This window comes from Bactrocera dorsalis, chromosome 3, assembly GCF_023373825.1.
Source record: "Bactrocera dorsalis isolate Fly_Bdor chromosome 3, ASM2337382v1, whole genome shotgun sequence".
NCBI classification, from domain to species: domain Eukaryota; kingdom Metazoa; phylum Arthropoda; class Insecta; order Diptera; family Tephritidae; genus Bactrocera; species Bactrocera dorsalis.
The window spans coordinates 23,304,333-23,329,761 of NC_064305.1; the positions used below are offsets into that span (position 1 = coordinate 23,304,333).

At 31.7% G+C, this 25,429-nt stretch overlaps 1 protein-coding gene across 10 annotated transcripts in view; it reads right to left on the minus strand.

The window, feature by feature from the left end:
- The window catches only part of LOC105228706 (venom metalloproteinase 3), a 164,386-nt gene that overhangs the window by 82,973 nt on the left and 55,984 nt on the right, over positions 1-25,429 (minus strand). For all 10 annotated transcript variants that reach the window (XM_049453305.1, XM_049453304.1, XM_049453300.1 and 7 more), the window contains exon 4: positions 21,826-22,335. In XM_049453305.1, coding sequence (XP_049309262.1) covers positions 21,826-22,335 — 510 coding nt within the window. The remainder of the gene's footprint in view (positions 1-21,825; positions 22,336-25,429) is intronic.

Here is a 25,429-nt window from a genome sequence, read left to right on the forward strand (position 1 = left end):
TTGAGCAATTTGAAGACGTTTGTAATGTGAATCGGTAGGTGCATTGAAGGCTAACCGGATATTGACTTTAACAACTGTTTTTACACGACTGTATTGGGATCAAGAGGGATTACTTTGGGAAGGAAGACATAGATTATGAAGAAAAAATTAAGAATGTGTAAATTGTGAACAAAGTCCTACTATTTTTTGCTCATAGTAGTAAATGATTTCGTTTAAACTAAAAAGTTGACAAAGTTAATTTTAATTTTATTGAATTGAAGAAACTAAAAGAAAATATATTTTGTAATTTTGAAAGATTAATGAAACTATTAAATAAAAAAATTATTTATTAAAAGCTTTGCTTAGAATCTAATTCTAAATATTTTTATTTTAATTTAATTATTTGTTAGAAATATAATTTTATTCAGATACATTAATTTAAATTTTATTTTACAAGCAAATTAATATTATCTCTGTATCTAATAAAAACAAAATGTTTAAATTCTTTAATTAAACACACAACAACTCAACAGATAATTAATAGCCCCGGTTATGCATATCGCGCTAACCTTCTTCGGCCATGCAATGATTAGCCCGCGACTTAGGAGATCAGTGCGCTTATCAAACGCTTAAGATCATGTCAGCATGTTGCCTGCCCATGCGCTTGTTGTTCTTGCAATATTTCAAGCGCAGAATTAATTGTGTTTGTTTTGGAAGCTGTCGACGCTGCACGGGCTGACCGCGAAACGTGTTAAATTGGCACGATAACGCGCCGAAACAACAACTAGTCTAGAAAACTTGTACACAATAAATTAAATTTCTTAAAAACCAAAACAAAAAATAAAAACTAAAAACAAAAAACAAAAAAAAACATGACAGCATTTAACGGCACATTCTTGAGGCGGCCGCACTATTGTTATTTTCTTGTTTCATTGCACCCTCAAATTGCTGACGGCGGCAACCTTGATCGTTGGCCGCTGGCAAGAACCACAGAAAAGACAAAAAAAGACAAAAAATCATTGACAAGCATAATAGCACAACGCCAAGATAATTGTAAAATCTTGTGCATTCAAAGCAAAGTAAACATAACCTAATCTTGAAAAGAATTTGTAAGAAGTCAGCAACAACAACAATTAAATTTAAAAAAAAAATAAAATTGTAGCAACCAATGCGACAAGTGCAGAGCGCCACTGAAGACATGCACACATACAACACACATATACATACATATGTATATTAGAGCATACAGTTTCACCTTAGCATACAAAGCACAGCTCTACATACCATGGCATAGCTCCGCGCTGCTGTCGCTGCAGTTTTTTGTTATTCTAATGCTAGCGGTCAACTGGTCAGCAGCGCTTAGCCATGGTTAAGCAAAATTGAAATAAAACAAAATCAACAGCAATATATTTCAAGAACTTGCTCGCTTTTAAGCGCTTTTGTTCATTTTCTTTGGTGGTTGCTGTTGTTTTTGGGGGTTATTGATGTGCCACTTGCAATGTGGCCGCGGTTGACTGCTGGTTTTCGCTCGTTTGAAGTATCAACGTCCAAGTGCAACGCTGATTGAGCATTAATAAGCACTTTTGGACATTTTGTTGCTGTTTATTTCTGAATAAATTATATGTGGGTCTTTTGTAAGCTCATATAAAATTCGGTTCATAAAAATTTAAATTGAAATAAAAAAAGAACTTTAATAATTTGATTTTATAAATCTATGATATACAAAAATTATCGAACAAAATTTCGAATAAAAAAATATTCTTAAAAAATATTTCAGTATTATTTTTAAAAAATTGTTATTATTAAAAAGTTGTATTATTTTATATGATTTTCTATAAAATTGTTTAAATAAAATATTTTGTTTTCTAATTAAATATTAAAATAAATTTTTATATTTTTATATAAGAATATTTTTGTTTTAATTTTGTCAGTAAAATTGAAGTGTTCATCATTATTAACTTTTAATTTAATATAAAAGCATAAAAAATTTTCTAAAAACATTTGTATAAAATTTATATTTTATTTTTTTATACCAAGAATCTTATTCCTAATTAAATTTGAATATTTTTATGAAGTAAAAAAATTCTAAACTTTTATGAAATAACAAATTTCAAATTTCATTTGAAAATTTTCATATTTTTATTGAAATTCTCGTTCTCGATTTTATTTTTATATTAAAGTATTTTTGTTTTTATTTTTTCAATAAAAAAAAGGTTTTTAGAAATGTTCAAAATTGTTAAATTTAATTTATTTTAAAGGTGTAAAAAATTAAAAAAAAAAAATTTTTTTTAAATCTATAAAATATATTTTTCATTTTAATTTCTATAATTTTTTTTAAGTTATGTGAGTAAAAAGAATATGTATGCCTAAAAACTTATTCCTGATTAAATTTGAATATTTTTAATAAAAAAAATAAAATTTTATGAAATAAAAAAAAATAAAATTTCAATAGAAATATTTTAATATTCATATTTTAATAGAAAATCTAGTAAAAGGAAAGGATTCTACTAAGTTAAAAATTCTTAAATTGAGATGAGGAAAGTATTTTTATACCTTGAAACTAATGGTAATAAAAAATGTAAAAAAAATAAATATTCTATAAATGTATATAAAGGTGAAATTGTAAAAAAATTCTAAAATTAAAATTTGAAAACAGAAAATATTTTTTTAAATTTTTTTTTAATATGTATTTTTTTCAATATGTATTTATGACAACAATTAAAATTATTCAATTAGAAAAAAAAATAAAAATACAAATAAAATTTTTTTTAGTAAAATTTTTAATTTTTAATTTGACTTTAAGAAAGAAAAGCATTTTTATAAAAATATATTAAACAGTGATGTGTTATTTTAACTATTTGCCTATATATTTTATAGCTTCAAATTTTATTACCATTTTTTTGTTAATTTTCGTGTGAAGTACAAATTTTTTACGTTGTGCCTTTATTGCTTATATTATATCAAATTCACCTTTTTCACCCATCATCCGTCACAGCATTAATTGCCTACTCACCAAATATGGAAGTCAGCAATTATTTCAAGTCATTTGCCACCGTATCACTTTGTCAGCCAATAAAATCGACTATTAAAAAGTGAAATCACAATAAAGTGGAGCGGTACAAAAGTACACAACAAAAACATTTATTGATTAATTTAGTCACACCTTAAATGCGGTGGTGTTAAAATCTAAGTATCTCGCCAGCTTATAGCTGCCATATTAAGAATATTTTCCATTAAGCATTTAAGCGCTTTGCTGGCAATAAAGTGCCAGCAATTGAAGGTCATCGGCGGTTAATATTTGAAATGGTAAATGAAAAAGGCATTCTTTGCGCTTGTATCTATTATTTTATCTAGCTGCTGTTCTTTGATACGAATGTTCATAAAGCACGCCGGTGGCGCGGTGACTTGAAAAGATTGTACAAAAACGAAAAAACAGCTTTAATTTAACACAAAAAAAAGAAAATAAAAACTTGAAAAATATTAATAAATATTCATTGAAAACAACAATTATTTTCCAAGTTAGAGAAAACCATAAAAAATTTTACAATAACACGTTAAAAAATTGTGTGTTATTTTTTGACTAATTTTTGAACTAAAAAATTGTGGTTTTTTTATTATTTAAAAATATATATTGTATATTTATATATTTGCAATGCTTTTAACTAAAATAAACCTAATTGTTAGCATATAAATTTAAGGTTTGCATTTCAGAAATATAAAAACTTAGCTACTTATTAAAAATAGTAAAATTTCAGTTTAATTTTTTGACAAAAATAAATTTTTTTCAAATATCCGAAAATTAGTTTTCAAAACAAAAAAAAAATAATAAATAAATTAAAAAAAATAAAATATTATTATACTAACTTTTTTTTAACTTTGGAAATATATTGATATTCCTTTATATGTGTATATAAAGTCTTTAAAATTTAAGTTTTTTTATAAGAAGAAAAATTTAGTAACGCATAAAATTAAACAAAAAAAATAATATTTGCACATTACTGTAAATTTTAGCTTGATATAAAAATTAAAAAAATATGAATGTAATTGACTCATATTTTTTTAAAGTATAAAAAAATTTTCTCGATAAAATTGTGTTGCTATATTTATATGAAAACAAATGGAAACCAAAAAAAATTGTTAATTTTGAATTTTATTCATATAAGTCTTTGAGAGTATTGTATATATCGATTTTTTTTTAATACAAAAACTGAAATTTAATTTTTTTATATTTTTACAAAACGTTTAAAATTCAAATTAAATTTCATTTAGTGTTGTTAACATGATATCATAAAAGTATTGTGTATGAAGTATGTTTTAATTATTATTTTCAAAAATATTTCGTTTTCCTTATTTTTATATTTTTAAATTTGCTGACATGCATTTAAACCAAAATATATATTCAACAAATTATCGAAAACTGTTTATTAAATTTTGACTTTGTATTTGCCATTGAAAGTTGCCAGTAATTACGCTAAAATAATTATCAATCCATAAATAAACAAAATTCTTTGATTACACTTGACGCTTGAAGTGCTATTTTAGTAAAAAATTAATAACCATGTGTGTATAATTGTCGCACTTCGCACTCATGACGCTTTTATGCAAACTCAATGTGTCATGTTTTGGTGTTGAAGCAATTTGCATGCAGACGCAAACAAATAAATTTGCCGAATCGATAGAAATGATAATCATTTTATACATATATATGTGAATATACACACATAGCGGCTTAAGAGTTCATTTTAGCAGCGCAATACGCGCGTGAGTGTCAGAAAGTGCGAACAAATGAGTGATTCGTGCGCCCTCAGCGCGCGCTCGCGCACTCCGCGCCAATGCCAAGGTTTACGGTGACGCGATGGCTTGGTCTAACCTTGCAGGCGGCAGTGTGTCGAATCTTGTCTAAAAGACGGATCTACTAAATGCCATTTTCGCTTCTGTTTTAAGCGTATTATTGATATGCATGCAGCGTTTGGGTAATTATGTATGCACACATGTCTTTACTACCACAAATATATCTATCTATACATATATACATATATATAAGTTTGTATATATACGAGTGTGTATCTGCGGCTACGTGTTAGCAATTTTCATGAATTATATTATTTTGCGGTTGGGGCATTTTTGATAAATCTGTCATTTAGCTTAAGGTGTGTGTGTGCATCTATGTAAGCGGGTGCAAATGCGTGTGCTCCGACGCGTGACATTCATAATTTTTCATAATTTACTTGTGTTTTCAGTGTTTGAAAGGTGAGTGCTTCAAATTGTATGCATGGCCACATAAGTTTTATACATTTAAATGCATGAGGGACCGAAATATTTATATTTTGTATTAGGGTGTTTCATAAAAAATTAAGCTAAAGAATATTTTGTAGTCTAGACATATATAATTGATTAATATTTTATAAATTAAGTAATAAAATATCATAAATAAATAAATTAAAAAAAATTAATAAAATCATATTTTACATTTGTCTTGTTTTAGGAGTCGAATTCACAATATGTGGAGAAAAATGTGGAATTTATTTTCTTCATTCAATACCCAAAAACAAACTTTTTTATTTAACTTTTCTAAGAAGTGAATTAAGTAAAGAACATTTTTTTGAAGAATTTTTCCATACTTAAATTTAGGATCACCCTTATATTAAATTTTTTTTTTTAATTTTGTGAGGAAAGAAGTAAACTTTTTCATCTTTACACATAAATTTAGTATAAAATAATAACTTTCCCCATTTACATTTAAGGGTTACCCTAATATATTAAAAAAAAATTTTTTAGGAAAGGACGATTTACAATTACATATACAATAAAGATCATTTAATGAATAATATAGTGACATAAGTATTTAAGGATCACCCTAATGGAAAGTAAAAATGTATAATTTATATGTCAAAGCGGTATAAATAGTGGAAAGTGAAAGTTCAATACGTGAATTAAGTTTTAATTTTTTTTTTCAAAAAATCAGATGTTTCTTTTAATGTAATTTCCCACGCTGGTAATGTTAAAAAGCTTTTTGGGTGAGTTTTCAGCTAAAAAAAATTTTAAATCCTAACTACTCCCATAGCGCACTTTGGTACGATTCTCATCAAATAAATTAACAACAAATTCTAATATCACAAACCACAAGTTAACTATAATTTTTTTTTTATCAAATAAATTAACTACAAATATTTATATAAAAAATATTAGAACTTTATTATAAATACTTAGTAGATTTGAGAATTACTTAAAATAGTAATAATAAAGATTTTTAAAATGTTGCCGAATTTTATGTGTATTTAATACCATATCAAACTTTAATTTTCATAACAAGTTCTAATTTTTTCAATTTTTTAGATACATATTTTTTAATCTTGTCAGAATCTGATCAAATTTTTGTTTAACATTTCACTTTTAAATTAAAAAAACAACTAGCTTGCACCAATGTTTTGGGATTTTCCCTGAAACTAGTTTCTCCTTTTGCTTTAAATTTATTGGTTCTGCAGTTTAAGCTACTGTTTAATCATTTAAATGATTAATTTGCACATCTTTCCTGGTAGACACCGCTCACCCACGCAGAATCTAAAATGCATAGCGCTAACTTTTTTAATGCAAAAATATTTAATTTTTATGCTTATACCGTCTAAGAATTATTTCCCAACTCCAGCATTGAACCCTTCACCAATAAAATGCCAAAAAATCATCAAAAATTCGACCATTCTAATTTTTGGACGATGACTCACACTATTCCTATGTAAATATATGCAGACTTATGCGCCAAACGTCTACTCGCAAAAACCTTTCAATACACTTACTCACTGGCCAATTTTATTGTAACCCCCACCAACTGAAAACAATAAAAAATGGAGTATGCAACAATGGCAATAACAAAAAAATTTCGAGACTCGAATTGCAGCGCGCAAATTATGGCGAAAAATGCGCCCAAAAGGCGATGAACTGGCGCACAATCGGCTGCTATTGTTTGTACTTATTTATTTATTTTTCTTTTTAGTTAAAAAAGTTTATACAACAATGCACTATTTGTTCGCATGTCGCTTATTAGCAACTTGAACTCGCCGTAAGTAACGCCGCCGCAAGTGACTTAACTTTGAGTAAATATTGGTGAGGTAAATGCGAAAATTCATTTAAATAGGTGAATAATTTAGGTATGTGAGTGCAAATAATAGATAAGGTGGGGAATTTTCAGTTAACGCTAATTATCGTAAAATTTTTGGAAATATTGAAATAGTTTGGGAAAATTGTTGATAATCGTGTGAGTGAGTGAGTTAAAGAAATTAAATAAGGAAAATATACGGCTATCAGCATTTGGTTGAAATTTTTGGCGCTATTTTCGCTGATAAAAAGTATAAATGTGACATGAGAGAAAGTTATATTAAAATCAATGGTTTGGCTAATAGAAATAAACATCTTAAAAAGTCTGGCAAAATATTAAAAGTTATCGCAAAATATTGTCAATATTTTTATTATTTTTTTTTTATTCAGCCCTAACTATTATTATTCTTTAGTCCTCTGTTAACGGCCAATAACGAACTGGCGATTATATTATATTTTCGGCTTGAAATAAAATATATTACAATTAAGAGAATATATGTTCACATTGTTCGCTGAGAATTTGAAATTTTAACAAACTAACATGCTTTGAAGGAGAAAACGATGCACTGAACATTTTAGAAAAAATCATCAAAAGGTCGACCATTCTAATTTTTGGACGATGACACACGCTATTCCTATGTAAATATATGCAGACTTATGCGCCAACCGTCTACTTATTTTCGAGATCCAGAAGATAGTCATTCGTATCTGCGCCATGTTTGAAATTAAGTCTGATAGAAGGCGAAATCGCTAAAATGTTTGCTCTGCACAATTTCTGTGAAGACTCCTTCTAATATTTTTAGAAGAAAGAGAGATACTGATTCTTTGTTCCGACAAGTTCTTGCCTAGAAAATAGAAACAAGTTTAAACATTGAAAGACGACGAATGTAACGACCAGAGTGGGCCAAAATCATAAAAAGAGACCAAGAACTACTTTTTTTAATAGCTCTTCTTGAAAGATCATTGAGTCATGTTATTTTTGTATAGTATTGCTTGGCATTTCATCATGGAAAATTCTACGCCTGAACAACCTTTACAAATTGTTCAACTCTAATTCGAAAATTCATTTTCTGTTAAGAATATGTACCGCGTGCTTCGCTCAACTTATGGTCAACATACTCAGCCAACTGAGCGTACTACTCGTATTCGCAACACCATTGGATAATATTCCACGGAGAAGATCACGTCCACCACGCAATGAAGAAAATATAGCAGCCTTAGATGAAGGTATATACAAAGACCTTATCCAGAAAAAATAGCGGGTTGGTGTGGTTTGTGGGCTAGTGGAATCATCGGTTTATATTTGTTCAAAAATGATGCCGGTGAGAACATAACCCTCACTGCTAATAGTTATCGCGCCATGAAACCGACTATTTGATGCCTGAAATTGAAATTCGGGATCTCGGTGACATTTAGTTTCAACAAGACGGTGCCACTTCATATCGCTTCAATCAATGGATTTATTAAGGGAATATTTCGGTGAGCAGATAATTTCACGTTTTAGGCCTTTCGATTGGCCACCAAGATAACACACCGTTAGACTTTTTGCTGTGAGGATATGTCTAAAGTCTATGCGAACAATCCTGCTTCGATTCAGGCCTTGAGGCAAAACATCACGCATGTCATTCGCTAGTTACCATTCGGAATGCTCGAACGAGCCAATCAAAATTTGACTCAACGAATGAAACATATGAGGCGTATTCGCTGCCAACATTTGAAATAGATAAATGCCAAAGAATTTTCTTTCGAATGATAATAAACATTTACCATTAAATTTGAAGTATCTGTGTTTTTTCCCTAAAAATGTAAAGAACCTCGACATGGGTCACCATTTTTATAGAAAGAAGAGAATTTGGAAAAAGTGTTAATTGCTTCATCAAGTGGCTAGCTGGCAAGTGCCAATTGAAAATTTCATTAGAGAAACGTATCCTTACCATAATATAGATATATATATATATATATATATATGTAGATATACATATATGAAAGTTCAAGTTTAATCAAAAAACTCCTAAATAAATTAAGTAGGTTACATTTAGAACATCCTTAGCTATAAACCTCAATATTTTTCAAAACTGACATCAGTGACTTCATATTTTTTCTAACTTAATTGCTTCCAAAAACTACAAAAATTTTTTTCATAAACAAATTTCGTGAAAAAACTGTCGCAAATGGCAAGGCCTGCGGCGTTCGCGGCCGCGATTATCTGTCAAACGTGAACGTGCCGCGCAGTGATATTCTTTAGCACACGTTTATTTATGCGCTATAACATTAAGCAACAATAAAAGTTGACCCAGTTCACGAATTATGCATTGGCGTTCAAGATTTTCATGACAAACGATGTGGAGCCGAAAATAGATGCCAAAAAAAATATTTTAAATGCAAATAATGGTGGAAAATAGAGCAAATTAGTTGACTGCAGAAGTAGACTCAGCAACAAAAGGCACAAAACCAACAATAATGTAAAGGTAAACAAAAAAAATAATCAGCTAGAACACTTAGCTGGGCCACACATAAATATTGCTGCATTACGGGAAATAATAACGGCAATAATTTTGGTGCAAATAAAAAGGCAATTGCCGTTGGAATTGTAACCGTTAGCGGACTACCAGAAGTGCTGCTGATACCAAGCTACAAAACAAACAAAAACAGAAAGAAAACACAATTTTTCAGTTGCGAAATAACGGTAAATTTTAGGCAAACTCAAGGCTGCTAAAGGCTGCCTGCGACAAACAAAAGACTTAAGCAGCGAACGCGCAGCGAAATCGTGCTTTAATTTCCGTCACAGGCCGCTGTCGCTTCGTGCAAGTTTTCCTTTATCTTCTACAAAATACATATGCAGGCGTCTGTTTGTGTGAGTTGTTGTGCGCTTGTAGTCAGCCAGTCTGCCGCATGGTACTTGGTCTGTTCTGTGCCGCCGCGAAATTGCAACAACCGTAAATGACGCCGGAAATTGCCAGCCGGCACAGAAATCGCTGACTGTCATTATAATCGTTTTTAGTGAATTGCACGGCATCGCATTTTCATTTTACTGTAGTTTTTTTTTTTGTTATTTGCTTCATTTTTACGCTAATTATAACGCATTTCGGCGCAAAAAAGCGGCAAGCTATAACGAATTCTCATAAAATGGCAAGAATTATTTACCGGAAATGCGGAATTACATAGAGCAAATGAGAGGCAGCTACTAAGTAATGGGCACAACAACAAAAACGGAAGCCAGTTAAATTTAAAACAAAAGTGTAAAGCAATAAATGCTTAACGAGGGGCAAATTTTTTAAACATGTTGAAATAAATAAATTTTGGAAATTAATTTAATGAGTAATGTGAATAATTTCTTTTATGGTATGAGATCTGATCAAAAAACTATTTCTAAAATAAATTTTATTTTTGTAGGCTTTTAGCTTTTAAATATTTCATATGTTTGTAGATATATGTATGTATGTATGTTTATCGATATATCGCGAAATAAAAATTCTCTAAGTATTAATTTAAAGATTTCGGTATATAATAAAATTACAACTACCTAAATGGCAAACATTATAGAATTTATAAATATATATCATATGAAGATACCGAACCTACAATGAACAATTTTTTTTTAACAATTTTCTTATTTTTAATTGAAAAAAAATATATATATATTAGCTTTAAGATTATAATTAAATAATTTCTTAAATTTATTTTCAAAAATTTATTTTTATTACTGTTTTTCCAATAATAAAAAAGTTAATTTCATATTTTCATATTTTTTTATTTCATTCTTGTACAAGAATTCTTGCTCAAAGTAGTTTTTATATGAAATTCTTAGCATTATTAATAATTAACTTTAATTTTTAATTATTTTGGTTAATATTATTAAAATATTAAATTTAATTAAGAAAACCAATAGATTTCAGGATTAACTAAAATACAAGGTGTTTTCCAAAGTAAGCAGGACTTAAAAAAAAACAACAGAACAAATGGTTTTTTCGGCAAAATCATTTTGTTTTATTCAAAATAGTCACTTTCTGCTTCAATACAGATTTTTGCACGATCCAAAAGCATGTCGGACGAGTGTTTTAGCTCGTTGGCCTGTATGTCCGCCAGTATGCCGGTGCAAGCCTTTTGAATGGCCTCTACGTCTGCATAACGCTTTTCTTTCATGGGCGAATGCATTTTTCTGAAGAGGAATAAGTCGCACCGTGCCATATCAGGTGAATACGGGGAGCGGCTAATGGTTACAATGTAATTTTTGCTCAAATAATCGGTCCCAAGCGTAGATCGATGAGACGGCGCATTATCGTGCAACAAACGCCAACTTTCATCTTCGCGATATTCGGGCCGAACACGTCGAATACGGCGCACCAAACGCTTCAAAACTCCAAACTAACGTTTGGGTGGAACAAATTCTTTGTGGACAATACCCTTGAAATCATAAAAACAAATCAGTATTGTCTTCTCTTCTGGTTTCTCCATGCGCGATGATTGGCCAACATGTTGATCGTGAATTGTTTGAAAACGTTGAAACCACTCGTGCACTCTGCTACGGGATAGGGAATCATTGCCATAAACTTGTTTTATCAATTGAAACGTTTCGGTAAAGGTTTTACCAATTTTAAAACAAAATTTAACGTTGGCTCTTTGTTCGAAGCTCATTTTTGCAGCGATAACAAAAATATACTGACACTTAAAACGAAATAACTTCACTTCCAATCTATGAAATGTCATGAAATTTTCACTGGATAATTGATTAAAATAGCAGATTCTAACGCACCAGTCGACATATAGATGGCGGCACCAGGGGATGCTAGATTCGAAAAGTCCTGTTTACTTTGGAATACACTTTGTAATACATTGTTTTCTATTTTATATTGCATTTAAAATAATTTCATTACATACAATTTTGTTTCAGTAAAATAAAAAAAAAAATATTTACAATGTCTTGAAGCGGCTCAAACAGGTAGAATAATGCAGCATTGCAAAAAAAGTAATCAAAACTTATTTTGTATATGTATTTATTTATTTTTACAAGTATATGTATATTTGTATGTAAATATACAGTGGCGTGCACAAATGAGTACATAATTCATTTCTTTACTTTTCTGAACGATATAATAAGTAATAACAAAGAAAATAAAGCCAAATATTTTTTCGATTATTCGTTGTTCCATTCTGAATAAAACAACAAAAAATTCAAAACATAAAGCAACAAATTCATAGAGATAAAAAACCATAACAAAAATAACTCGCATGTACTCAATTTTGCACTTTTGTATGTACTCAGCATAAAGGCAGTTTATACCGTTAGTTTTGAATTGTTTGCTATCGTCTACGACCAGTAATGCAAATTTATGTGTAAAAACGTGTGATTAGTTATAAATAAAGTGTTATATCAAGTGTACCGCAAAAATATTCTGTATTTAAAAAAAATTAAAAAGTTATGGCGTGATGTGGAGAATAATGTAGTTTCCTTAACAAATAATGGTGCTTCATCTCGGGAAATAGCCAAGGAGTTAAATTTTAGTCAATCTGTGGTCATTCGCGTTCAAAAAAGACGACATACTGCTCCCAAAGAGCAAACCAAAGGCCGCCGCAAACTGTTGACCGACGCGGATGCACGTCTTATGATGGCAGAAATGAGGCAGAACAAGACCATTACACCGAAAAATACTTTAGTTGCCAAAAATAAGCACGTTAGTGAATGGACAGCACGACGAGCGCTCCACAACATTGGCTATATTTCAGCCGTTAAAAAAAATAAACCTGCATTGTCCAAAAAGAACCAAAAGGCGCGAATGAAATTTGCAAGAGAGCATAAAAATTGGACGATAAATGACTGGCAACGAGTTATTTGGTCAGATGAATCAAAATTTAATCGTTTCCAATCGGACGGTAAGCAGTACTGCTGGCGTCGCCCTGGTGATACCATTCAACGCCACCACGTCAAGCAAACTGTGAAGCATGGTGGTGGAAACATCATGGTTTGGGGATGCTTTACTTGGTGGCATATTGGGCCATTACACAGAATTGAAGGTATAATGAAGAAGGAAGACTACCTCACCATTTTGCAGACTCATCTTCCCGAGTTCGTTGACAAGTGTGCCTATCCTGAAGAAGAAGTCGTGTTTCAGCAGGATGGCGACCCAGAGCATACTGCGAAAATAGTGAAAAAATGGTTGAGTGAGCAAAATTTTCGTCTGATGAATTGGTCAGCCCAAAGCCCCGACCTCAACCCGATTGAGAATTTATGGTCAATCGTGGGAAGACGGCTGGGGTTGTGCCAATCAGCTCCATCAAACCTAGAAGAGCTGTGGGCACGAGTACAGCTGGAGTGGCAGAATGTACCAAAAGAAATAATACAGGAACTTGTTGAAAGCATGCCAAAGCGTATTAATACGGTACTAAAAAATAAAGGGTTATGGACCAAGTACTAAAAAAATGCTCCACTAACAACTTTATTGAAAAGTGCAAAATTGAAGTACATACGAGTTATTTTTGTTATGGTGTTTTATCTCTAAGAATTTGTTGCTTTATGTTTTGAATTTTTTGTTGTTTTATTTAGAATGGAACAACGAATAAACGAAAAAATATTTGTTTTTATTTTCTTTGTTATTACTTATTTTATCGTTCAGAAAAGTAAAGAAATGAATTATGTACTCATTTGTGCACGCCACTGTATGTATATACGTATGCTGTATTAGCAACTGCTACAAATTAGTTCGTTGCCACAACAATGTTCGCGCAGTTCGTTGCTTAAGTCTTTTATTGGCAACTACAACGGTTCATCGCATCTGAAAATCACTGGCTCGTGCCGAACCAAATTATGCAAATTCGCTGCGATCAATTGCAACATATAAATTACCAATTTCATAGTTGGTCACGCCCTTATTTCGAATTGTAGGGAAACCTTCAATTCTCCCGATGAGTTTGTTTCGCAAACCGATTCGACAAGTTGTGAGTAAAGGCGAAATAATGCAAAATAATAATGCTTACGATTTTCGCATTGAAGCATGAAACTGTTTTTATTACGTAATTGTAAAAATATTTAAGTTATTAAAATTTCAAAAAATCGGAGAAAAAAATTCATGCTGTAGAGAGTTGCGGTGAGCTGTGTGTGCGATTTTGGGAGTAGTATTCATCATATTTATAAGCAAATTTATGGGAAAAAATTTTATTTTGATAAATTAATTTCCAAAAAAGCAGTTGGAAATTTTTTTCATATGAAATTTTTTTAACTTAAAAAATAATTAAGAAAAACTATTCACAATGTCAGATGGATCTATTGTATTTTTCAGACTAATTTTTCTCGTATTTTTTAACTCAACTTTTATAGATGTATACATGTTACATGTGGTACATACATATGTATATGTTTGTCTAATACATATAAAAACAAATTTAAGAAACTGAAATAAAATTTAATGTCTTAAGTTGTTTAGTAAATGTAAATCACAGCAATTTCACTTGTCCACTCAGCATCGTTTATCACAGTCGGCTGATTGCTGCCTAAGCATTCAACAACTTAACAAGTTTCTGTCTTAAGTCTTTCGTGTCAAGTGTCTGCAGTGAAAATGCGGAAATGAAGCAGCGCAAGGCATTTTCGCAGTTTTCAAAGCAAATTTCACCCAAATTTCGTATGGTAGATATCTGCCACCGCAGTTTCTCTCAAAAATTTAATATTTTTCATAGATACCGAGAGAATGATATGTATTATGTGAAAAAATTAAGAAAGCAACTCATTTCAGTTGTGTGAAACATTTTTTGTGAAAAAAATTTGAAAATGAAAGTTAGAATTTGTTCAGCTATAAAAGTAACCCTTTATTTTTTATGTGCGAAATGCCGTTAAAAAAGTTTAAATTAAAAAAAAAAAATAAAAAAAAAAATTTATGACATTAAAAACTTACAAAGAAAAAAAAAAAATAAAATTTTAAAATTGAAAAAAATTGTTCACCTCTTTTTTTTTAATTTTGCAAGCATACAAAAAAAAGGAAAAAAAGTCAGAACTCAAAAAAATAGAAATCACCACTTTTATGAAAAAAGTTTCTTATTGTTATAAGGCATAAAGACATTTTTAGTTTTAAAAAGAAAATTCCTTAGTTTCAAAACTGCCACATTTCATATAAATATAAAGAATAGTAAAAAAATATTTTTATCCATCACTCCCCCAAGTATATATTACCCCACACATCCTCATATATGTAACTATCTTTACTTCAAAGCAAATTCAAATAAATATTCAAAAGCACTTCGAAAGTGGGCAACAAAACAAGTTTTCTGTCAACGCATACATTTTTCTTTTCAATTTAATATTTCCCTTTTTTCCATTATTTTCCTCTTTTTCACCTTCATTTCAAGCCCTGCCTTCAGCATTGCTTTTGCTTTCCGTTATTTTTATGTGAGTTTTATGGCCGAAACCACCCACGCATGACGCGCCTTTCTACAGCACCAAACACATACTGCGAACCATCAGCAATAGTTAAAGGTAACAACAATAAAAACAACAACTATTACCACTTTCTTGCTGGCGGGCAATAACTTTTCCGCATTCGAGACAAGGCAGCTGGCGGTTGGGCTGGTAACCTGCCACACTTTTGAAGTTTTACTTTTATCAAAGTGAAGAGAAAAAACAACAGAAACGTGAATTTGAGAGTAAAAGCGTTAAGCATTTAATTGCCGCTAGGGCGTAAACAATGAAAAGCTAACAGTTTGATAAATTATCGCGTAACTTCGTGCAATTGGCCCAGGAAAGTGGTGGAGGGTTGAGTGGGAGAAAAAAGATATATATAAAACATGAAAATTAAAAAAAATATGTATAACCTGAAGAAATATTTTAATTAAGTAATGTAGAAAGTTTTGACAAAATGTTAGAATGTTATTTGAGAAAAAACCAATATTTCCAAAAAAAATTTTAAAGTTCAGAACAGACAGTCGCGACTATAGATGGTTCCAGACATGTCTAGAGGCCATAAAGCAGACTCTCTAAAATTTAAGGTCTATCGGTCCAGTTGAGCATAAGAAATCCCGGGTGCCGTATTGAAAAATACAGATTCGAAAGAATGCGTTTAAAGTTTAGCGTAAAGCCTAACCGGTTTAAATACCGGGTCAGTAAAATGCCTACATTTCCGAAAATAATTTGAATTTCGAAAATATAAAAAAAAGAAGCAATTTTTTTATTTCTAGACTCTCTTAAATGATATATACACTGTGACAAAAAAGGTACCGGAACTGATGAACATATCAAAAAAGTGAAGGATATGGTGCCTGAAAATTGTCACGCAAGTATTAGAAAGATGGCAAGTGAGCTCGACATCTCCAGCGAGTTCATTCAAATGAAAGGATATTTTAGGTATTAAATTCATCCCGATAAAGCTGATTTTTTTTCAAAAAGCGTATCGTAAAAAGGTCAGGATATGCTTGAACGTGCGAATTCCGATCCCATATTTATGGAGAGCATTATAACTGCCGACGAATCATGAGTTTGACATGCAAACAAGACAACAATCAGCAGAATGGAGCGAAAAAACCAAAAAACCACGCCAAAGCCGCTTATAAATCAAGGTAATGCTCATTGTTTTTCCGACATTCGTGATTTGGTAATCATGATTTTTTTCCGGAGGGACAGATGGTCAATAAGGATGTCGATTTGGCTTTATTGAGGCATTTGCGTGACAGCATTCGTCGAAAATGGCGGGAATTATGGTGGAACTATTCATGGATTTTAGACGATGATAATACACCATCGCATCGAGCCAGGATTGTGATGAAATTTAAAGCCAAAAACGCAATTAATACTACTGATCAAGCACCGTATTCACCAGATTTGGCTCCCTGTGATTTTTCTTGTTCCCCAAACTGAAGTTGCCTCTCCGTGAGGCCCGTTCAAATCGAAGATATAAAACAAAATTTGATGAAAGAGCTGAGCTCATCCCAAAAAGTGCTTATGAAAGCAGGACTGGAAAAATCGTGGCATAAATGTATTAAATACATCTGGTGGGGAATTAGTTTGAAAGCAACAAAATAAATACTGATGAATAGTTAAATATTTTGCATTTTATATTCAATTTTCGCAATGTAAATATTTTTGTCCTCAATGCGATTATGATTGATACGTTCTGAATTTTTTTTATGAACTGAAATTTATAAATAGTTATTCGTTTGCTATCAATAGTTTATACATTTGATGTTAAATACTGAAAGAATGAATAAATATACGTTCTGAATATGCAGTAAATCCGGTTTTACACTTAATCGAAGATAGCTCACGATTGCAACTACACATACGAACGAATTTTCATTAAAAAAAATTTCCAATTATATTAAATAATTTTCCTAACCAACTTTATAAATACGGCTATCAAACAATATTTTAATAAGTTGCTAGTTTGTATGACTACTGCTAAATAACTGTGTAACATAACCTTAAAAGTGTATATGAAAATAAATGAATCGCCAATGCTTCCAGCAATCCACACAAGGAAGTGTTGAGCCAGCCGGCACCCACACCTGCTGCAATTGTGGCATTTAATGTGTTGAAAACACAAAACAATGCGCCAAAAATATTTAGGTGCGGTTGTTGAGCACAACAGGTACACTTATTAATTTTTTGTACAAGAAAAATAGAAAAATTAAATATATAAACATTTCAAATATCATAATATATGTATGTATGCCAATTATTTTTCCTGTTTCTGGGCGATTAATTCCAATTTACTGTTTTCCTAACGGTACTCGTAGTATAAAACAGGCAATTACATAAAAATGTAACGGCGCAAACGAAAGACTTAAGCAACGAACTTCACTCCCCACACCACTCATTATTATTATTTGGCTTAATGTTAATGCGATTGCCAGTCGGTAATGAGGCAAAATCGAAAATTAAATGTAACGAATTGCCAGTAAACAAACAAAACAGAAGTGGAGGGGAAAGACAAATCGCACTAAAGCAGCGCACGCGATGGACCCTTGAGCGCAAATGGACACTCATTACAAATAATAACGATTTATGTGTGTGTGTGTGTGTGTGTGTGTTTGGGTACTGTTTGACTGACTGTTTGTGTATCTAACGGTTTTCTATTTGTTTTGCTTTCGATTCAATTCGAAGTACGATTGATTTTGCACAGCGCAAACGCCAGCGATTTGCATTAGGCACGCCAATTGCGAATGCGCATACGTAATTAGAGCAACAACAAAAACTAACATTAAAAGTAAAAAAGTATGGAACACAAAAACAAAGTTGTAGCACGCTAGCACTTTTACTAACGGTTAGACATGTTGCAGGCACGGCGCACTGTTGCAACAGAGGGGCATTGCAATAAGCGGCAACTAAGTGCGCGGTGAGAGTGAGAGCGTGAGTGAGTGAAGCTGCCAGTTAGACGGTGTGGCAAAAAGCGGTTTTAGTCTGCAACATTTTGTGGTTTTTGCGGCACAGTGCCGCGACTTGCGTGAAATCGCAGGGAATAGGCCGGCAATGGGGATTGAGGCCAACAAATAACGGCGGGAGCGCTCACAGTGGGATGCAATGCAAAAATGTGTTACAGCCACCGCGGTTGCGCGCCGCATGCAAAGTGGGCTTGCTGATATTTATGCAAACTTTTTATTTTTGTTGTTGTTTTATCTACTTCTGTTGATTAGAAATTATGCAACGAAAGCGAAATGAAATATGAAGTAAGAGAAGAAATTTTATTTCCCCGAAATAAAAAATATATGAAGCATTAAAAAGCAAGCCAAAGTAAAAGAAGTAGCAAGCAAGTAAAAGCAGCAAGCAAAAAAGTAAGCATTACACAAAAATAACAAAAAGCGTTAGAGCAAAAATAATACCAAGCATTCGAGTAAATACTAAGCGAGCGACTTATGCTGCTGATGGACATCAAGCACCAAGCGGAGAGATACAAAATTAGCTTTTGGGAGAAGAGTACAGGGATTTTTAGAGGGATTAAAATGTAAAATAAAACTAAAAAAACAGCAATAAATATACTTTTACATAATTTCTGAATTTTTTAATACGTAAATTGGTTAATATTTCCGTTAATATTTTAATATTTTGCTTTTCTTTACTGTCTAAAAGCTTCTAAGATAAGGTATTTTTCGGTATTCTCTCTCCCTCCCTTTATCCCTATATAACTCTAAGTCTACGTAAAAAGTGAAGCAAATAAATTTGGACCTCAAATCTCTCAAAAAAAATTCTTGAACTATTTTAAATCGTTACTCAATAATTTGTGGGGTCTAACTGAACCGAAATGAAAAATTATAGAAAAAGTGTTACTTTTAGCCTTTAGCTATGTGAAGAATATCTTGTCCAAAAAAGCTTCTAAAAATGTATAAGCATGTGTTAGAAGCGATTTTAAAACTGGTAATGACTTTCACCTGTGAAAAAAATCAAATCAGACGTCACAAGGTCAGAAATCCAGTTTCAAATACCTAGCTGAAGCGTAAAAAGTAATTATTTCTGATTTCGAGCTCAAGAAATCAGTTTTCGATGTAACTTTATATAACTTAGTTCAACAGTTCCTTCCAGTTGCCCCCCTTGAATACAGTATAAAACAGACAAATATTTCCAAGGAAGTGTTATTGTGATACTACCTGAACTAAAATCCCTTCACTGTATTGTGCCTCCTCTCTGAACCGTTCTGTGATTTTAATGAAGTTCAACAATACAAAAAGTTGTATCTACATCGTCAAAAAATTCCCGATAATTACGAATATTTTCCTATACAAAGCCTTGCATTTGTAAAGAAGAGGTTATGGATCTTTAGCGCCAATTAGACACTGAGCTGTCAGCACTCTACCTAGAGCTTTTATATCATTCCTTTTAAATGTTAATAGTTAGGCATGTGTGCGGCATATATAATGCCCTCTTTTCCGAAGTCTAATTTTATTCTAATGTCAGTGCTGGCTCTGCTTCACAATTTCCAGACATATTACTGTGCCCTGGAACCTATTATTGGTTTATCGTAAATTAGGATGTTATATTCACTAACTTTGATGGAACCCTAAGGAAGGAAGAAATGATTTTAAAGCCGTCTTGCTATCTGTATTAATAAATGTATTCCTTATTGGGGGCCCTCTCCTTGTAAGAACTAGGAAGCTCTTGGAAGATTATGTGTTATAATACTTTCTTTATAAATTTACTTTCCCAAAAGAAGTAGTCGGAGTCAGAAAAAGAGAATTATATGGTTTTGCGTTTTTCGACTAAGCACCTACACTTGGCGAACTAATAATGAGTTGAAAATTTGACGCATATTATTTAATCTTTGTTTTTTAAAAAAGTGAAACATAATTTTCCAAAAAATAAAAATTTTCAAGATCACGTAAAAAGAAAGTACACACACTACCAACTCTACATTCATATTCATAGCGGAAGCAAATATGTATATATAACATGGCGTGGCATTTACAGCTTTATTAATTCACACCCTGAGGGCACGAGTGCTTGCCTGATTACCTGCGAAAATAAATTGGTAGGTAAATACATCTGTGTTTACAGACATGAACGTTCAATAAAGAAATTACCGACGAAAGTACAGAGCTGCCTAATGCATGAACAAATTGAAAGTGAAATGAAAAAGGCGATAACGGTCGATTATAAAACATAAAAAATCAAATCTTAAATTTGCAAATAGATTAACAATGCAAAAAGTAGCAAAAACATGTACAGCAAGGCATGCAAAATTTGCCATAAAAATGAAAGTGGTAAGGTGGTCACACGCAATTAAAAAAATATCACTTAATGAAAGAAGCACGAGGGGTAAGATAAATACAAGCCACGCCATCGGCTATGACACTTAAGTCTCCAAAAAAGGCGAAACATAAAAATTGTGTAATAATAGAAAACTAATTTATTCGGGCTGAAGTGCCTTACGGTGCAGTATCAAAGTGATGAAGCACGAACAGCCCGGCTGTACTGAATATAAATTCTATAGTAATTCAAATAAAAAATATAAAAAAGTCATCGGACTCACTGAATATAATTCAGCGTTTGAATTTAATGAGCTGAATTGCCTAAAAGAGCACTTAATATTATACAGTGACAGTTGCTTGCAATAAATTGCAATATTTGATCCATGAAAATAGTGGCAATAAGTTAAATTACAGTTCAGCGCTTGAAATCAGGGAGCTGAATTGCTTAAAATAGCACTGAATAAACATTTAATGCATGGTATTTTTTGAAGCGCAGTAGCATTCCATAAAACACATATTGCAAAATGCGCTGAATAAGTTATAAAGCTTAAATTTCTATATTCTATATGTTCGTAATAAAGCTGAAAAAGTATTATGTTTGCTTGTATTTTAATAATATAAGCGTGCTGATTATATAAAACCCCTTTACGAAAAAAAATAATTCTAAACAAGCGCTTAATGAATTCTTTGTGAGCTGAATATGTGATCTGAATATAAAAAAATTTAACATAGTGCCAAATTTACTTAAACAGAAACGAGTTATTGTATAAAATAATATGTAATACAATTTTTTTGGCATAAAGTTGCTCAAATTTAGATTTGTAGATCTAATTTTAATACCAAAAAGTGCTGAATTAAAAGATTTAGGGTAGTAAAGGTGACATATCGTTTACTCCATATATCTATATAATTCATACTATATATTCAGCTAAGCTGAATTAAGTTTGTTATTGCTAAGTTGCGCTGAATAGCATCAATACCTAATTTAAGAACAAAATGAAGTTACAGTACCACAATATATGTAATACTTCAGCAAGCTTTTTCATTTACTTATAGCTAGTTTCTTATATTCAGCATAATATAATTGCTTTCACTTACCTCATCGAAAACCTCCTGCATATCCAAACCATGCGTCGCATTTGCCTCATCGCGCACAGTCCACATACGCAACGTATGCGGGGAACCGCCCTTGAACAGACTATCCGTTCTCTTCAAGGTTAAATTCAAATTCTCACCGAAAGCATTAAACGAAACTTTGTGCTCTTTTAACTCGCGTAAATCACCAGCGAATTTGCCATTCGCCGCTTGCTGTAGACTATTCACACCACCAGCACCTGGCGTATTTGCGGCCGCTTTCAATTCACTATAATAAGGATTTTTACTCAAATCCTTCTTCACATGATGTGGCTCCTTGATGGTTGGACGAGCATCTCCATCGACACTGTTGATGCTGCGTCGCCGGCGACGACGATAATGTTCAGGGAGTGACGCCAAACCGTCGTCAAAACTGTTATGCAACAGCTGCACGACTTCATAGTGTGGTACGGCGTTCACATCGTCGACGTGGAACACCGATTGCAGTTGTGTGGGTGACATTTGTTTGTGATACTGTAAAGAAGAAAATAGTAGAGGAATTAATTATGGGCTTTGCGGGCTGTACTGTAATATATGTATATAAATAATTGCATATTAACATGACAAATTTTCGAAACACCTTTAGTTCCTGAGTTTTAGATCTATATGTGGATATCTTAGACCACTGAAGTATAATGTATTATTATGTATGTATAAATATTAAAAAAAAAATCTTGAAATCATTAATTAAAAAAAAAATTTGGAATAGAGCTGCCACCTTTGGAAAAAATAAAAACTAATCTTATATTATAAACGGGGTATAAGACATAAATCTCTCACAGAAAGTATTCATTTGAACATATTTTTGAACAGAGTTACCAACTACCACAAAAGTTAAAACAATAAAATTACTTTAGGCATATCTGTTTATTTGTCGGCAGTCACCGTTAAAAAAGTTTAAATCAAAAACATTAAATTTGAATTAAGGTCAGAGTTGCCACTTTTCGCATAATAATATATGCGAACAGTAAAGCTTAGTGTGAACTGATTATATATTAGCTTTTCCTCGAAATTTCCTGCAGTAAATAAAGTTTATTCTTTTTTTTTTCGAATATATTTGGATTTTGCAGCATAAATTAAATTTAAAAATTTTTACGACCCTATCTGCTGCCAAGTTTAGTACTTTAAAAACTAACCCACGACGCTGGCGCAGCAAGAAGTCATTTGTTATCGCTTTGTTTTGCATTTTTTGCCTTTATTTAATAGACTTCTGTCTTGTAAGCAGCTATTAGCCTAAATTTGCCGCAAATCACGTACAAATGTAAAGCGATTAAACAGAAGTTCAAATGACATTGATGCGGAGAACGGTGGGGGTACGCCATTAGCACGCTATTTAAGCATTTAACCCTGGCCTAATTCACACAATGTCAAAGTACTGAGTAGAGAAAAAAAGGTATTTGTATCGAATGATTTCAAGAGGTTGGCAGGGTAAGTGAGCTGTTAGAAGCAGTGATGCGATAGACACGACTGGATAATTACTTAGGGAAGGTAGAGAGGGAGTAATGTGGTGGGAGTGATAACAAAACTGTGCAGCGATAAGTGTGAGTAGAATGATAGCCAAGGGTACTTGAAGAATCAAGGTAGGCGGGTATTTAAGGTAACAACGGTTGACGAAGCTGACAATGCTATTGTCGACACATTAAAACAGATTCTCACGGTTTGTCAGACACTTGATAGTCTGAGCAGTCAACTTGAATTAGCATTTAAGCTGCTACAAATGGTTCATAATAATTAGATTTTGGGTCTGTTAGACCATTTTAATTGCACGGACTTAAAAATTTTACTGATGAAATACATCGTATACTATTCCATTTTTTGGAAAGAAATTTGATACTTGAACAATAAAGTTGTGTAATAATGGAAACTTAATTTATGCGAGCTAAAAAACGTTTCGATCTAATATTGAGGTGATGAAACTCGAGCATCACTACGTTATAGAGTATAAATGAAAGTAAGTATTGATTTATTATATAGCTGCGCTTGAATTTAGAAAGCTGAATTGCATGCAAAGGAAAGGTTCAAATTACAGAGCTGAATTGCTCAAAGGAGCGCTGAATAAGCATGACTATTTTATGCAAATAAATGCGTAGTTGTTCTAGGAAATCAGTGAAAATAAGTTAAATCATAGTTCCGCGTTTGAAATAAGTCAGCTGAATTGCTCAAAGGAGCGCTGAATAAACATTTTGTAAATACTGCTTTTAAGACATGTATCCTTATTACATGCACACAAAGGATAGCTTGAAATTAGGTAGCTGAATTGCTTATAAGAGCAAGGAATAAGCAGGTACATATATACATCGGCTTGCAATAAATGCATACTTATTTTATGGAAGCAGTGAAAATAAGTAAGATTAATGTTCAGTACTTGAAATAAGGTAGCTGAATTGCTTTAAATAGCGCTGAATAAACATTAAAAAAAACACTTTTTTTAAGAAATGCATCCATATTATATGAACACAAAGATTAGCTTGAAATTAAGTAGCTGAATTGCTTAAAAGGAGCGCTGAATAAGCACACAATATAAGATGTTATTGATTGGTTATCCACACTTCCTAAAAACGTACTTCAAAGGGCGCTGAATAAGTTATAAAGCTCAAATTAAATAGAAACAAGTAAAGAAGGGCTAAGCTCGAGTGCAAGCAAACATTTTATATTCTTGTAACTTGCAAGAATCAAAACCAAGGAAATATTTAAGGTGTAAAACGTCAACTAGAGACTCGAAATCGAAGCAATTTTAGAGACACATATTATACAAACTCATACACTGACCGGCATATTCGGCATAAAGTTTGTTAGAAAAACGACAATTATTGTTGTATGTAGTATATGAAATTTGGGGTAGTATTAACCCGATTTTATCTATTTTTCCCAATACCACATACCATTAATATGCCACTTACTAAAAAACCAATCAGCTAGAGTAAAGCCAGCCGGATGGTCGAAAATTCTGATATATTTATAATATTAAAAATATATGAATCTATTTCCTTAGAAATTCGCAGTATTTAATATAAAAATATTAAAAGCACAAAATTTAGAGCATTCGGTTTGATATGATTCCCCCATAATTCGTTTTACATAGCTTAAAGACAAAGTTCACTTAAGATTTCCAAGTTTAAAGAAGTTATGTTATGTTAAGTAAGTTAAATTAAATTAAGTTTAAACTAAACATCAAAAATATAATATTATTTACCAGTATAATATATATGAATTAAGATTTATACAAAGAGTGCAAAAAACGAAGCGATAAGCCACCAGGGCGTATGAGAAACTAACATGGAAGTTTCATGAAGACCACTAAGTTTACTCGTATATTGTGGGAGTGTGTACGAAGTTATTATTGAACAAGGTAGTATGACATCTTAGCAGACTTTCTCAAAATTAATTGAAAAATATATTTGTATTTTTTTACTAGAACAGTTGAAGTCATCATCGTGAGCAAAGCAAACACTTTCTATATAGCACGTACGAAGTTAAACACTAATATATTTGTAGTAGATATATAAGTAATATATGTATAGTATAAATATGTATATACATATAAAAATAATTAGCTGCTTATTTATAC